This window comes from Columba livia, chromosome 22, assembly GCF_036013475.1.
Source record: "Columba livia isolate bColLiv1 breed racing homer chromosome 22, bColLiv1.pat.W.v2, whole genome shotgun sequence".
Classification (NCBI taxonomy): domain Eukaryota; kingdom Metazoa; phylum Chordata; class Aves; order Columbiformes; family Columbidae; genus Columba; species Columba livia.
In genome coordinates, this window is record NC_088623.1 from 4,979,343 (window position 1) to 4,994,267 (window position 14,925).

Sequence of the window (14,925 nt, forward strand, 5' to 3'; positions counted from 1 at the left end):
ACGTTTGATGGCTCTCTCAGCGCTCCAGCATCTATTAGTCATCCCAGCTACCTGTTGGATTTCAACTAAGTTTGAATACCATGAGTGGAAGTTCAAGGAGGCTGAAAACACTAAATACATCAAGCTGAGGCCCAGTGTGGGCATCCATCACCTCCCTGGCCAACCTGGGCCAGGCTCTCACCACCCTCAGGGCCAACAATTCCTTCCTCACGTCCTGCCTGAATCTCCCTCCTTTAGTTTAAAACCATCACCCCTTGTCCTGTCGCAACAGCCCCTGCTCAAAAGTCTGTCCCCATTTTTCTTATCAGCCTCTTTTAAGTACAGAAAGGCCGCAATAAGGTCTCCCTGGAGCTTCTCTTCTCCAGCTGAACACCCAACTCTAATGTATCGACCATTGCTCACACCATGTCAGGATATCCAGCTGGAAATCCAGCCTTCTCTGTCCGTTTTTGCTACATTTTTCTATTACAACTGTGCTTGTGAGAATATATCGTTCTATTTCTGCAGGGCTTTGTATAGATCACGCATTCAAATGATGGATTGCTGCGAGAGTTATTGCTGGAGGAGAAGACGGGCAGCTCTGGGGCTACAAAAGACCACGTGAGGCATCTACCAACTGCTGATCTAATTTTCTCTCAATTGAGAAGCATCAGCAATGTTCGTCTGATTAGCTGAGGGCTGGAAATTGGGCATGAGAAACTGCGGTGGATGTCGGATGCCTGGGGCAGGGGCAGACAGGGGCACAGGACAGGAGCGGGGGAAAAGGAAGAGGTTTCCATTAAATCCTGGCTACAGACATGTTTGTGCAGCAACAACATTCAGCTTCGAAGCTTTACAGAGCAAGGACTAGATGGAACAGAAACCGAATGTTAAAGCAGTACAGCATCCAGCAGCACCAACATCCAGAGCCAAAGCACGAAGCACGGCAGAGCAAGGGAACGAGCCCTTTGGGGATACGGCTCCGGATGCCCTGCACGGCGCCGCAGCAAGCAGAGCACTCTGCAGCAGGAATGTTGAGAAGGAAACCGTCTGCCTTATAAATCGTGAAGCGCTGCGTTGGATGAGAGGTGAGCTGCAGTGCAGCAGCGTGCGGTTCTCAGCCAGCTCCTCATCCCCTCCTCAAGCACACTGCGGCGGGAACGGTAACAGAGCAAATAACAACGATCAGATTGCCCCTGTCACCCAGCACAGCTTCAGTTCGTGTGTCAGCAAGCAGCTCTGTTCAACAGAGCCCGCAGCTCTGCAGAAAACAGGGCTGCACAGGGGAAGCATCGCAGGGCTGCTCTGCAAACTCCAGCTCCCTCCTGCATGAAGCTTAAAGGAGGTTTTATCCCATTCACCTGCTCCCTGCACCCCAAGTCTCACACTATCAGCTCCCAGCAGATTCCTCCTGCCAGCACGGGCTCTGCAGGAGCCTCCCAGCCTGCTGTGCACACCCGGCTATGCCGCGGATTATAGGGAGACAGACACACGGATGCTCGAACCGGCATTGCCAAAGTTTCAGTTAGACAGAAAAAATACTTCTTAAAAATTAATTTGCTGCTACCACAGGGTTCCTGCCATGCAAGAGCTTATTGGAATGCAAACTATAAGCTTCAAAGGGAAGGATGAATCAGAAGCTATTTTGAGAGTAATTATATAAGATTATAAAACTCAAACCATCTCATTATTGCACGTTGAGTATGAAGACAACCTGATTCATAAGGAGACCTTGCAGGGATCCAGTGTTTCAAGCAACTGTGATTTATGGTCCAAGTGCAAACAACCCCCCCATAACTCCTGTCTAGACAAAACTTCCTTCATTAAGCAATGCCAGGGCTTTTTTTGCCATTGACTGTAATTCTTTAGGGGACGCAGTTCTATAGCTGGGAGAATAACTAGAAAGTGAAACACGGACAACTTTGTGCAAAGTTTTGATCCTTTAACAGCTGTGTAATGCGTTGTCCTGGAAACCAGCTATCACCTTATTAGTGACAGCACTCATGAATTCCCAAATTTTATAAACTCCAGTTCGAATTATAATTAAGGACAGGATATTTAAATGATAAATTTGCACGTGGAATACAGTTCTATTCCAGCAACCCCAGCCACGGCCGCAAGGAGCAGCCTGGGTGTGGGTTTAGCTGGGAAACCCGACTCAGTTTCCCTATGCTGGGATAGAGACAGTGGCAGCTATTGCAACAACACATCAGTAGGGTAAAACTAACCTGTCTCAGAGACCCCCCCTGAGCATCACCTGCAAGAAGAAAAGAGACACGGTTTTATTTCGGAATACATCTCCAGGCTACAGGTGAAGCTCCTGCTATGCCTTAATCCGGAGGACACCTGTGCTGTCCTCATCCTCGGGAGGGACCTTCACACCTGATGGTCCAGGACAGCTGGTCAGACAAGGGCACGGCACAGAGGAAAGGTGGGGGGACTAGAGGCTGTCGCTCCCCTTGCTACCTGGCGTTTTTCAGTTTATGGTTTGGTACTTTTAACATCCAGGAACAGACAGTAAATGCGCCCCGATATGGGAGAGGGGGATGCACCGGTTCTCCAAGTTGAGTTTAAAAAAAGCAGAAGAATTTCAGAGGAAAACACCAAAAGTGATTTCCAAGTGCAGAGCCAATAATGAGGTACCTTACAGACAGGTACATATATATATAATAAACGATAAGAATACATACATAAGAAAATGGGGAATACACCAAAGGAATGCAATGTAAGAGGAGACCTTGGTAAGATGCAGCTTGTGCTTTGTTCGCTGAAATAGAATGGAGAAAGACTAAATTACCAAAAAAGAAGAGGCGCAAAGGTCTCTGCATGCCGTCTACATACAGGAGAAGCCTCTGGAATATCAGGTTCTGGACAGCAAAACACAACTGTGAAATACCATGTAACCTTAACAAGAGCTCAGCCAAATCTCTGGTAAGCAGTGATAGCAAATCCTGCGTCCTTTTCCTGGTTTATGTATTAAAGGAGACAAGCCCAATATAATAATTCCTTCCAACCACAGTACAGAGTGTTTCAAAAAGATGGACCTGATTTGAAATCCCTACAGCTTTGAAATCAGGTCCATCTATTTGAAACGCCCTGTGCTTTTTGAATCCAGGGCCGTCTCCTACAGAGGGAAGAAAATCAGACTTTCAAGTTTGGAAAAAGATAACCTGTTCTCCCTTAGCCTCCTTCCTGTAGGTAGAAGGTGATGGGCAGCCCAGTGAAAGCCCACGTAAGCTGAACCTCTTTAAAAATCCACATCAGATCATCACCATTCTTTGCCCACTAGTGACTACGGGCTTAATACCCAACGCTGCGAGTATCGATACCCAGAGAAAATAACTAATACACATTGAAATGGCCGTGCCCCTGCAGAACAGCTGGCCAGGAGGACACTGATCAAAGGTTTCTGAAGACTGGATATGTTGGTATTTAGTGGTTGTATTGACCCACCTGCTGATTCAGACTTTCTCTCCAGGCTGCATCAAAGGCACATTTGTTACTCAAATTTTTGCTGGCATGTGCGAGCAGAAGGAGAACTTGGAGCTGTCAGCAATGCAGCATTTCTGCTATCAGAAGTGACAAAAACAAAATAAAATTGTTCCAAACCAAAGGAAACATTCCCCAGTGACTTAGGTCGCTTTGTGTCTTAATCAGCTGTTCCCTAGAGTATTATAAATGAGATAACAAGAGTTGCCGTTGCTTTACGCCTAACTGATGACAATCTAATGAACTATTATAAGCCACACTGCTTACAATTATAGTACATAGCTGTGTGCTAATCCCATGACATTTTATCACAATGCGCTGTAGCAACATCTGTAAACGACTGGGCAGCGCTGAACACACACGGTGTCCCCGGGCTGGGGTTAAAAACTGACACTGAGCATCATCTTCCTCCCACGGTGTGAGTCTGCACGGCCAGGGCCTGAGCACTGAAGATGTGCCTGGGAAGCCTCACCGAGGCTCCTCAACACGATGGGGAATTCTCTATCCGGACCTGGGCAGAGAGCAAAACATCGTAATACGGACACTTCTGGGATGGAGAAATACAACTGCGTTTCAACCTGCGATGCAAAGAAAACAAACAAGAGCTTTTTGCTGTCACTTCATCTCCCTTAAGTGGCCAAAGATGCTAGACCTTATAACATTTCCCTTCAAAAACTTGGTCAAAGCTGTGGGTGTTGTGAGACCTCAGAGGGGCCGGGGCAGCAGCGTTGGGTGTCCAGGTTGGCCGTGTCAGAGCTGCCGTCTCTCTGTCCTTCCTCTTCTATGGGGAGACTCAGTTTTGGGGAAATGCTTCCCTGTGGCTTTCTCTCTGACTCCATTTTGGTTAAAAAGAAATAACAATAAAAATAAAAAATCAGGTTGCTGTAAAAGATCTGAGGATAAAGCCTGACTGGGAGCAGAATCGGGGTCTCTTCCCATCCCAGCCTGCAGCCCCGGAGCATGATCCTCATCCCAGTATGGTACTGGGAAGCCACCAACCCTGCAACTGGGATTGCACAAGAGGACAGCTTGAGAACCCCAAAAAGCAGAGCTTGGCCAGGGGAGGGCAGAAGGTCCCCAGCATGGGACAAGGCAACCCAGAAAGCTTTCCAAGGCTTCCCCTGGGCTGGGTGTCCCCAGAGCTCTGCCGGGACAAGCAGGCTCCTAGGCTGCAGGGAATTTCCTGCACACTTAATAATTGCACTTAATAATTCCTGCACACTTAATGAGTGTCCAGGCCAATTTGCCCAGACCTGCCCTATAGAAAACCCAACCCAAAAGATGCAGGATTCATCCAGAACTCCCCTGGCTCCAGATGCTGCAAAGACCAGGTGATGCACGGATCCGTGTCCTCAGGAGCCCAGGTTGCCAATTAAAGCCACCTAAGACCCAGTATGGCCACGTTAGCCCATGTGCCCTCCTGCTCTCCCTCTCTCAACTTGTCTGGCTGATAATCGCTGGCACGCACAAGTCGGGTTGATCTGCGCGGCCAAACAGCAGCGGCGTGTTCAAAGAGGCTCCGCAATGATCCCCCAGCCGCCCAGAGACCCTGCGCTGGAATGCAGCAGCTCTGCAAAGAGCGTTTCTTTGTTCCAGCTCCGCGGAATGACCAGGGAACTTCTTCCCTGCGCGGCTCTGCTCCTGCCATCCCCTGCTGCCCCCATTAGCGGTGACAAGCACAGATCCTGAACCCCCGGCACGGACCGCACGGCAGCCACGCGAGCAGGCTGCGCTGCCCCATCCTGCAGGTTGCTCAAACAGATTCTGAGATCCCTTTATTCCTTTTCCAATGTGTCAATCCGTACCGTGCAGCTCAGAATCCTCTTAACGCGAACGTTTTGACCAGAGACCGGATTCAAAGCTGAGCTCAAATAACTCCGAGCGCACGCTCGCAGACGATGGAGGGCTGTGGACAGAACGCACTGAAGAGGTGCTCGCCGTGCCCACCTCTGTTGTCACAACAGCACATGCGTTTCTTCACAGCAGTCACAAACATGCACAGAAAATCAAATACTCACATTACCAGAGGCACCGGTGTGCGAGGATTTCTGGGCAATTATTACCCCACGGAAGCAAATACTCTGGCGCTGTGTGTCTTAATGATGGTTTTGAAAGGGCTTGTGTGAGCCGAGCTCCTGGCATCCTGCCCTTGGGCTCCGCTGCACAGGTTCCTGTGATGTTGTCAAACACCAACCTGCTACAGCACAGCAAACTGAACTAAACACAAAGGCGGCCTCGATCCGCATCTGCAGTTTCACTGTGTACAAGGCACCTTGCAGGATAACTTTCTTTCTTCCATAGTCATGGAAATGTACAGCCACTCCAAATATCCCTTCTCTGTCCCCCTAGGGTGCCATTTTACAATGTATAAGTATAATTAAAGACAATGCGCGGCAGAGAGACAAATTACATCTCTCCCAAACAGCTGCCAGTGTGACTGTTATTAGTGAGTGCACTGGACTGAAACAATAAGGGCTGTTACAGAGAAGCTTCCTAATTTTACAATATGCAGATAGGAAGGAAAACTATATATTATCATTTTTGGAAAAGAAATAATAAATATTAAAGCTAGAAAAAGCTGCCTGACTAACATGAGGTGGAAACCTGGGGTCCTAAGGAAGAATATGCAGTTGTACCTAGAAACACCAACAGTAAGAAGAAACAGGTAAGAAAAACAAAGGTAGGTGACACCGAAATGAAAAATGGTATCAGACATGAGATCCAGTCGCGGTTCTGTTTCTATTCCTGACCAGGGAATACACACGCCAGTGAATACATGGGGTGTGCAGCAGGCTGTGCACATTGCACTGGCTCGACTCCAGCAAAGCAAAGATGTCCAGCAACAAACACCTGCGAACGGGAAAATACCAGCTTCTCAGAGTCATCCCGCAAAACAACGGGGAAGATCAGAGCCTGAGCTCTGCCCTGATCTGAACCAGCTAAAAGCACACGCTGGCTTCCAGTGAAACGTCGGGAGAATACTAAAAGCAGAAGAAAATGTTTCAATGGCAAAGACAGAAACTGCTGAAGCAAAATGTTTGTCAAGCAAAACAGGACCTGGATTACAAAAAAAAAGGCAAAAAATTAGCAAAGTAACTTCAGAAATATGGACTTACCCAAGAGGTGTGTGCTCCTCAGCCCGGTCCCTGGGCACTGTCCTCAGCCTGCTCCCACACTCAATTAACAGCAGCAGCAAGCTGGCTGCCTGTTTCTATGGAGTTTGAGATGCTGAGCCCTGACTATGCATGAGGCTACTGCAGCTGCACTGGAATAGGCTCCCAGGTCTGCAAAAAAACCTCCAAACCTCGTCAGCCTCCCCGGCCGGCTTCGGGAATGAATCAACCCGACAGCAATGAGGCAGATGCAAACCTGCATCTGTGCAGAGAGGCGCTTAGGAAGCTCCTGAGCGCACACGCTCCACGCAGCTCCGAGCGTGCATTTTATTTACCGGGACCATCACCGTGCACAGCCGGAGGCAGCTGGAGAGCCGTAGATCCACACACAATACATAAGCAGAGCCACATGTTTCACAGACAGGCTATATAATCCATTTTCCCCTAGATTTACACTGCTGGTTTTAACCTCATTTTAATATAGTTTGCAAGTTTTCCTCTGGCAGCAAGGTTTGAACCTGACGTTGTTTCACAAACCCGTTTCGCTCAAGCTAAAGAGCAAATGTGCTGCACGTAGCTCCAGCAGGTTCCTTTCCTGCGGCTGGACCAGGCAAGATCCATTTTGCAAGTGCATTACCCCGTGATAAGAAAGATCTTTGCCCCAGGGTGCTGCTCCTCACATGCCCGGCCTCTGGAGACACAAGCTCCAGTGATTAATGTCAGCTTTGCCTCGGTAGCTTTAAACATGTTGACTGTTATATTTACTTAAAACACACTTGAATGGTGGTTCAGAAAAGTGTGTTATTACAGCTGGTAAGTAAATTCAAACCTTGTCCTTATTTCATAGGTAGTGGCTGTAGGCATCCCATACCAGTGAACGGGCATGTCATCAATTTTCCCATTAGTCACACTATCTATCAAGGGATCATTTTTTTCCCGAGTAAAATACTCCAGAAGCAATTTCTCCATGCAAAACTGATCTTTGCGCATCAACATTCCTGCAAAGAAAAAAACCCCACCAAACCTAACTCTATTGCACAAAGATTCACCCCTTTGCCTGCCTGCAGCAGGAACACTTCTGTACTTGTGGGTTTAACATTTTAATAGCATTTGCAAAGTGCCAGGAGGATGTTCGGCGCTGTACAAGATGTACTGCCTGCATCACGGAGTTTAAAACGAACAGTTCACGCAAGGGCAAAACACTAAATGTGCTCGGAATTGTTGTGGGATCAGAGCACAGAAGGACAGCTGGCAAAGTGTGCCAGGAAACAAATCACCGTCCTGTCTCTTCTTCTGGTTTTGCGTTTTCCCCCACTGTCCTTTTTCTTCCTTCGCACCCCGCGCTGGGAAAGCACAAGAGCGTTCTGCGCATCATCCTTTGTGTCCTGGGCTTACGGTACAGGGCACCGAAGCTTTTGCAAATGGATACACTGAGGAAACAAAACGAACAAACAACCAAAAAACCCCACTTACGTTATTTAAAGAAAGTTGTGACACGATAGTGCTGGAGCTAGAATTAAAACCCTGGGGTTTGCTCCTAGCTGGTGTAAATTCCCTTCCGTACCCATTCACCTTTAAAGTCAGCAAGCACCACACGCCACAGGCTCCACTCGTCCTGCACCAGCTCTGCACGTTCCTTTCAGAGGGATCATTTTGGTTTTCAGTCTCTTTGTGGAGCCACGTTTGCGTCTCCTGTACCAGCCCCTGCTCGGCACGACGCCCCGGGCCGGGCGGGCAGCTCGTCTGCAGCCAGACCCGGCACCGGCCGAGCTTAGAAATGGCTCATTGAAATGCTTTATGAACGTTTCTCCAAGCCACTGGAACAGAAGTCCTTAAAATCAGCCCAAATTGATGATTCTGTTGTGTGACCTGGTTTATTGGTTGACCTCTAGAAGCTTAGGTAATGGCAACAGTATTCTAACACTGTGTGTATGATGTACTGGAAATCGGCTTTTTCTTGCTTTTTTCTGACTCTCTTCCTTAGAAAAAGCAATATAACTGCTTTGTCTGTTGCCTGTTAGCATGACAGGAACCCTTTCCTCCCCCAGCCCTGGGGAGCAGGATTTGTCCCCATTTCCCAAAGCCCCTGGATCCTGTTGCTCTGCAACAAGCAGCTCCACTCCCAGGGGTGACATGGGGTGTCTCGCTGTGCCCAGGGCAGCGCTCCCAGGGGATTCTGGCAGCAGGGGCTCCCTGGCATCATCAGCCAAGTATTTTGCACTTAGAATCATAGAATCACAGCATCATTTTGGTTGGAAGAGCCCCTCAAGATCACCAAGTCCAACTGTTCCCCCACCCCTGTCCCTGCCCCGTGTCCTGAGAACCTCATCTCCGTCTGTCCAACCCTCCAGGGATGGTGACTCCAGCACTGCCCTGGGCAGCCTGTTCCAATGCCCCACAGCCCTTTGGGGAAGAAATTGTTCCTAATATCCAATCCAAACCTCCCCTGGAGCAACTTGAGGCCGTTTCACTTCAGTAGGGCTCGCCCCCAAATGCTCTCAGCTGTATCCCAGAGCACTGCCTGCATCCCCAGCGCAGAAAAGTGATGGATCCATTTATTTAAGGCACACCACCGCGGTGGTAAATGTTGTCCCTATATCACAGGCATTCCCGCTGCCTACAGCTTATGCCTGTGTGCTCGTCACACTCGCGGCATCGCTGCACAACAGCTGAGGACTGGCAGGGAAGAGAGCTGTCAGATGGAGGGAGCGACGGGGGAGGATTTCAGATAGGCACAACAAAAGGATGCTGCATCTTGCTCGATTGCAGGGCCCGCAGCCAAGAGATCGGTTCTATTCCTGGCACCGCCACGGGCCAAACTGCAGGCAAAGCTCCCCCTCGCATACCCACCGACACCAAAACCTGCCCCTGCCAGACACCTGATTCTTCTGACATATTCGCTGCTGGGTTACCAGCCAGCGGCAGCAGCCTGCGATGCTCCTTTGTTGGGTACACAGTACTGTATGGCATATTGGAGGAACGCTGCAGCTATATTTCTCTTAGCGACTTTAAGTAGGAGAATTAGCTATTGCATAACGCAAAGTACAGCAGAGAGGAGCATCTACTTTATACACAGTACACTTTCCACATTCAGTCCAAAATGGTTCAAAGAGAAAGAATCACTGCATGAAGTGACGTATTCTTACATAAACTGCTCAGTAATATTTTTGTGTTCACAGTTTTTTTCCACTGTCAGATGGAGTTCAAGAAGGCTAGGGATACCTTAGGGATAACTGGCTGATTCCTTTGCAACTCCACAGCATCCCCACAAGATCCAACAATACATGAAACATCGGAAAGCAACCAAAGCACCTCTCAGGGTGTAACAGCGAGCAGAGGGTGCAGAAGCAGCCCTGGCTGCAGCTTTGGCACCGCTCACAAACGGCGCAAACTTTGGTGAGACGCTTCACAAGCCAAGCTAATTCAGCCATCAGCTCACAGATTCATCCGGGGGGTAACAAAGCGAAGGAGAAGCCGTTGATTTCACATGATGATGACAAATAGGGCCAATTTGAGTCACGCTTTGCCTGCAGGTTGCCGAGGCTGCACTGTGCGGTCCGGCACCGTCTCAGAGCCAAATCACTGCTCATCACCACACAACCTACTTTTACTTGCTTTTCTTTATGAGGAAGGACTCACCAGGTCTGAGCGTAGGACCCCAGGTAGCCAACAGCAAATTCGTTTAACATAAGTGTAAAATGGACAAAGTACGAGTGTGGATAATTAGATAAACATCCAGACTAATGGGAAAGGTATCTCACGACCAAAACTGTTACATCAGTTAGCGCTTAATGTAAACTGATTTGTTTCTCATGCTGGAGCAGTTTTACATGCAGCATTTGAGAAATACCAGTACTTGTTGGGCCCAAACAGCATCCTTGGTGCTGTCTAGACATAAATATGGGCCAGTTGTGCATAGCAGAGGCAACAGGGATACCCCATTTCCCTGAAAATAAGATAGGATCTTATATTAATTTTTACTCCAAAAGATAATTTTTTTACATGTATAGCTGCCTAGACACTATTCAAATTGACTTTTTTATGAACTGTAACTAGGGCTTATTTTTGGAGTAGGGCTTATATTTTGGGCATCGCCAAAAATCCTGAAAAATCATGCTAGGGCTTATTTTCGGGGCAGGTCTTATATTTGGGGAAACAGGGTAGATGTTACTGCAGCCAGTCCAGCATGACTTGCCCAGGGCAGTGGGTAGAGGCTGATGCTTAAACCAGAGATCAGAGCAAGCAGATGCTTAAACCAGAAATCAGAGCAAACATTCGGGATGTTAAAGACATATGATGGTGTGATCCTGCCCTGCAAATGAGGTCCTGAGCAGGCTGCACAAACAAATGCAGGGCAGGCAGAACGAGAGCAGTACAGGTATTTTGGTACCAAGGTAAAAAGTCATGAAGCAACGCAGTAAATGATTTGCAGTAGAGCAAACAGCTGCACTGGGTGCAATGTGTAAGGGCGCACAGACGGTGGTAAGAGGCCTTCAGAACGAGCAGGTGTAAAGCAAAGTCATTTTAAGATGATGATTAATTTACAAGCAGAGCGGGATGTGGAAGGCTGGACCTACTGGCAACATGGTGATGGAAACACCAGGGCAAGCAACAGAGCCCGGTGTCCCCAGGGTGCCCATTGCATCCCGGTGTGAGATGCTGGTGGGAGAAACCAAAGCAAAATGACACAGAAGCCTTGGGCAGGGATTGACGGGCCCTGTGCTGCCCACGGCCAATGCACAGAAGGGAAGAAAACTTTCTGTAAACTTCTGCTGTGAAATCAGGCTGGGTTGGTGGGTCATTTCTGCAGAAACCTCAAAGCAAGCGCTCTCTGCCAGTGTCCTAACACACAACCGACTTGCAGCGCGTTATCAATAATGCTGAAAAGCGTGGGACTGGGTTCTTTTGCTCCTCAGTGTGTGAGTCTGGGATGTAAGCTCCCCCTGCCAACGCCTGCTGAAGTTACAGCAGAAGGCGACCTCTCTGCAACAAGAAACTGTGAGAAGCGTGCAGAAAATTAACCGCTTTGCAATAAAGAAATAACCCCCTGCAATTAGAGCACCGTGTGTGCCCTTGATTCATCACTGACAGGTCAGAGCGTCCCCCTGGCCCTGCGAGCTCACAGGGAGCAACCTCAGGGAAGTAAAACAAAGACATGAAAGTACATTAAGATCCCTTACTGGTGAACAAAAATCCACGCAAGTCCCTCCTTTTCTCTAAGAGCAATCAGTTCCTGTCATCTCTGTTACCTACAGAGGCTCTTTACTGCTTTGTATTGGATACAAGACGGGAGTCTGTGATGTTAAAAAAACGAGGGACTTTGGTAGAAACTTTATGTCATTAAACACCTCCCTCACCAGCACATAATCCCCCATCTGTGCAGCCACCCCCACCAGGTTACACCGCTTTGCATCAACAGGTGAGGTGGCACTTGCACCCGAAACTTCACCGTGGAACAAGTGTAAAGGAAAATAACCACCCGAGATGGTTTCCCCCAAGTTTAACATGTGGCTTGCAAACATTTCCCTCCCTTTGCGAGCATCCTCCTGCCTTCCTGCGCTGCCGACAGCCCCTGGAGCAGCCGGGACCAGTACTGTACCTGGCTCGGAGATGGTCAGGCTCTGGTCGGAAGGCAGCAGGAGGAATTCCCTGCAAGTGTCCAGGTCCAAGCTGGGCAGGCTTTTCTTGCGGCACAGCTCGGTGACAATGCGCACTGCCTTCTGACAACGGCCGTCATCCTTGGGACCGCTCATCTCCCACACCGCATCCTCCGCTGGCCCCTCTGCTCTCTAAGAAAGTCAAACTAGAAGAGGTTTTACTTAGTTGCGCTCATGCAAGCGGGTTGCACCAGTTCCACCCTCCGGCATGGCAGCACCCGAGGGTCAGACAGACAGACAGACACCGTGTGCCAGGCGATGCTCCAGCTCCACAAATCCAGCTCGCTGCGGTCCTGATGCCTTATTGCCTCTGAGATCAGAGATCTGTTCCCTGCCAAGGCGTGTTCCAGGCAGAGAACCTCCTACCGAACTCTTTCTGCCCTACACAACGTTGTTAAAGCCGCAGCCTGGATAATTCTTTTAACCCTTTCAGTGCTGCCCCTTCTCCAGGTGCGGAGTTTCAATTTCCAGCCCCGGAGCAATTTTGCGAGAAATGCGGCAATGTTCTGGCTGAGGACGGCACAGCACCAGACAAGAGGAACAGGAGCACTGCACAAACTACTTGGAACTGCCAAAGGCAACATAAGAAAAGCAGCAGGTTTTATTGATTTGTTTGTACTGGTCCTAACGCAACGGGCTGCAGATGGCAATAGAGATTGAGAATGCCATTTTATTTCATAATTAGATTTATTCTATTTTATTTTCTGCAGTGTTTTTTTTTATGCCTATTGTAATTTAGGAGACAGGTCGCGCCATATGACAGAGCTACACTTTTGAACAGAGAATATGTATTTGACAGGCATTGGAAAGGAAGCAATTGTATAACAGGCAATTAAAATTATGTACAGCAGAATGATTTCTTGCAGCTTCTGGAGCAGAGTTACAAATATAATGAGCAGACCGGAGAGCCAGGGCTAAAGCTACCCAGGTCCCTCAGCCCCACATGGCAACTGAGTCTGTTTAGATTCATGTCACTGTGTTTGTTTTGCCTGTTAATTACTTGCTGAAGCACTTTGAGCCATCACACCACCTGAGTCCCAGGAGCTGCACAAGCACCCAGCGCAGCCCAGGTCCTCTAACAACCCCCAGCCCGGGCACACGGGGCAGCAAACCCCCCAAAACCACCGTATCTGCATCCCCAGGCTGGGAACTGCAGGGTCTGGTGGAGTCACCATCCCTGGAGGGGTTGAACGGCTGGAGATGAGGTTCTCAGGGACATGGGGTGGGGGAACGGTTGGACTCGATGAGTTTGAGGGGTTTTTCCAACCAAAATGATTCTATGGTTCTGTGAACTGGTGTTGTCCCAGCACTGCCCACACCGCTCCCGCAGGTCAGCACAAGCGGGGCGTCCGTCCCCCGCTGCTGGGGCTGCACCCTGAGCTCCCCTTCCCACACTAGCCGGACAAAACTCCTGCAGATCCTCCACCTATTGGGCTGGTGACTCGCTCCAGCATCCCCGTGCAGTGCACACAGGGTCTGTTCGGTCACACCAGCTGTTCCTGCCCAGGCCAACGTGTTTTGGGCAGCTCACCATAGCCAGCAGAGCACAGGCACCTGCCATGGTGCTTTATCCACCGCCTGGTGGGAGCAACTTACCTACCAAGCACATCTCCTTCCCCAAAACTTCTGTTGCCGTGACAACACGTGTGCAATCTCCTATTAACACTTCCGTATCCTACAGCTGGTCACAAAGAGACACTTTTCATTAGGCACTACCACCTCCCGGTCAGTCCTGCAGAACCCTCTGCTGCAAAGTCTGAGTCCTGGATATTAACAAGTGTTTCTGGAAGCGTTCACACACACGAGCAAACACCAGCATCACCTGGCGGCACCAGGGCTTGCAAAGCTCCATGGTTAGTGGGTAGAGATGCCAGACTTTGCAAGGCTGGAAGCTAAACCAGCAATTTGCCCGGAGCTCAGGCTGAGGTACGCTATGCATTACATTCATACGACAAACTCACTGAAACCACCCACCTCGTTATCTTTCAAAGGAAGCTGAAATTACGCCCCAAACCTGTCTTTAGAGCAATCACTGACACCCTCAGCCTTCATCTTTCCTTATTCATTGCAGAGTATTATTCCTCAGGCTGTAGAAGGGTCTTTCCCTCCCTGCTTTGGGTCTGGGGAGCTGAGCAGAACCTCTTAGCTCCTCCTCTCATTGCCCCCACTCCCAAACCCAAAGCACAGTGAGACCCAAGGGGGCGCAGATCAGTCCCCCACTAATGATTCCACCACCACGTCACCCCAGCACGGGGAGAGTTTTGCCTGAGCCACCAAAACAGATCCAGTATTGCATTTGAAATTTGAATTTACCTTAAAGAGATTTCAACAGACAAAATAAAACCCACTCCGAACAAACCCTTAGAAAAAGGTTAATGTCCAATTGAGAGCTTGTAACACAGAAATCAATAATAAAATTCAATTATTTGGAAAAAAACTAATTTTATTTCAAAGGTAATACCAAGAACTTCTTACTTTTAAATCTGAAGTCACCTTGGGTCAATTGTTCCCTTTCATTTACATATCAGAGGATTCCAGGCTTGCTGGGTAACAATAACAGAAGACCCTGGTGTTGGGAGCCATAATCTCAACAAACATTTCTTCAGAACACAAGACCAGACATCTTGGCACCTTGTAGCTTTTGATTTATGTCATATGTACCTTTTACTGTCTGCCATAGAAGACTG

The 14,925-nt window shown here is 48.8% G+C and overlaps 1 protein-coding gene across 1 annotated transcript in view; it reads right to left on the reverse strand.

Moving 5' to 3' along the window:
- SYT6 (synaptotagmin 6) overlaps window positions 1–12,635 on the reverse strand; it is a 31,247-nt gene extending 18,612 nt beyond the window's left edge. The window contains exon 1 of the mRNA XM_005510371.3: window positions 12,181–12,635. Within this exon, the coding sequence (XP_005510428.2) occupies window positions 12,181–12,334 (154 nt within the window). The 5' untranslated portion in view covers window positions 12,335–12,635. The remainder of the gene's footprint in view (window positions 1–12,180) is intronic.
- Window positions 12,636–14,925: the final 2,290 nt, after the last annotated feature.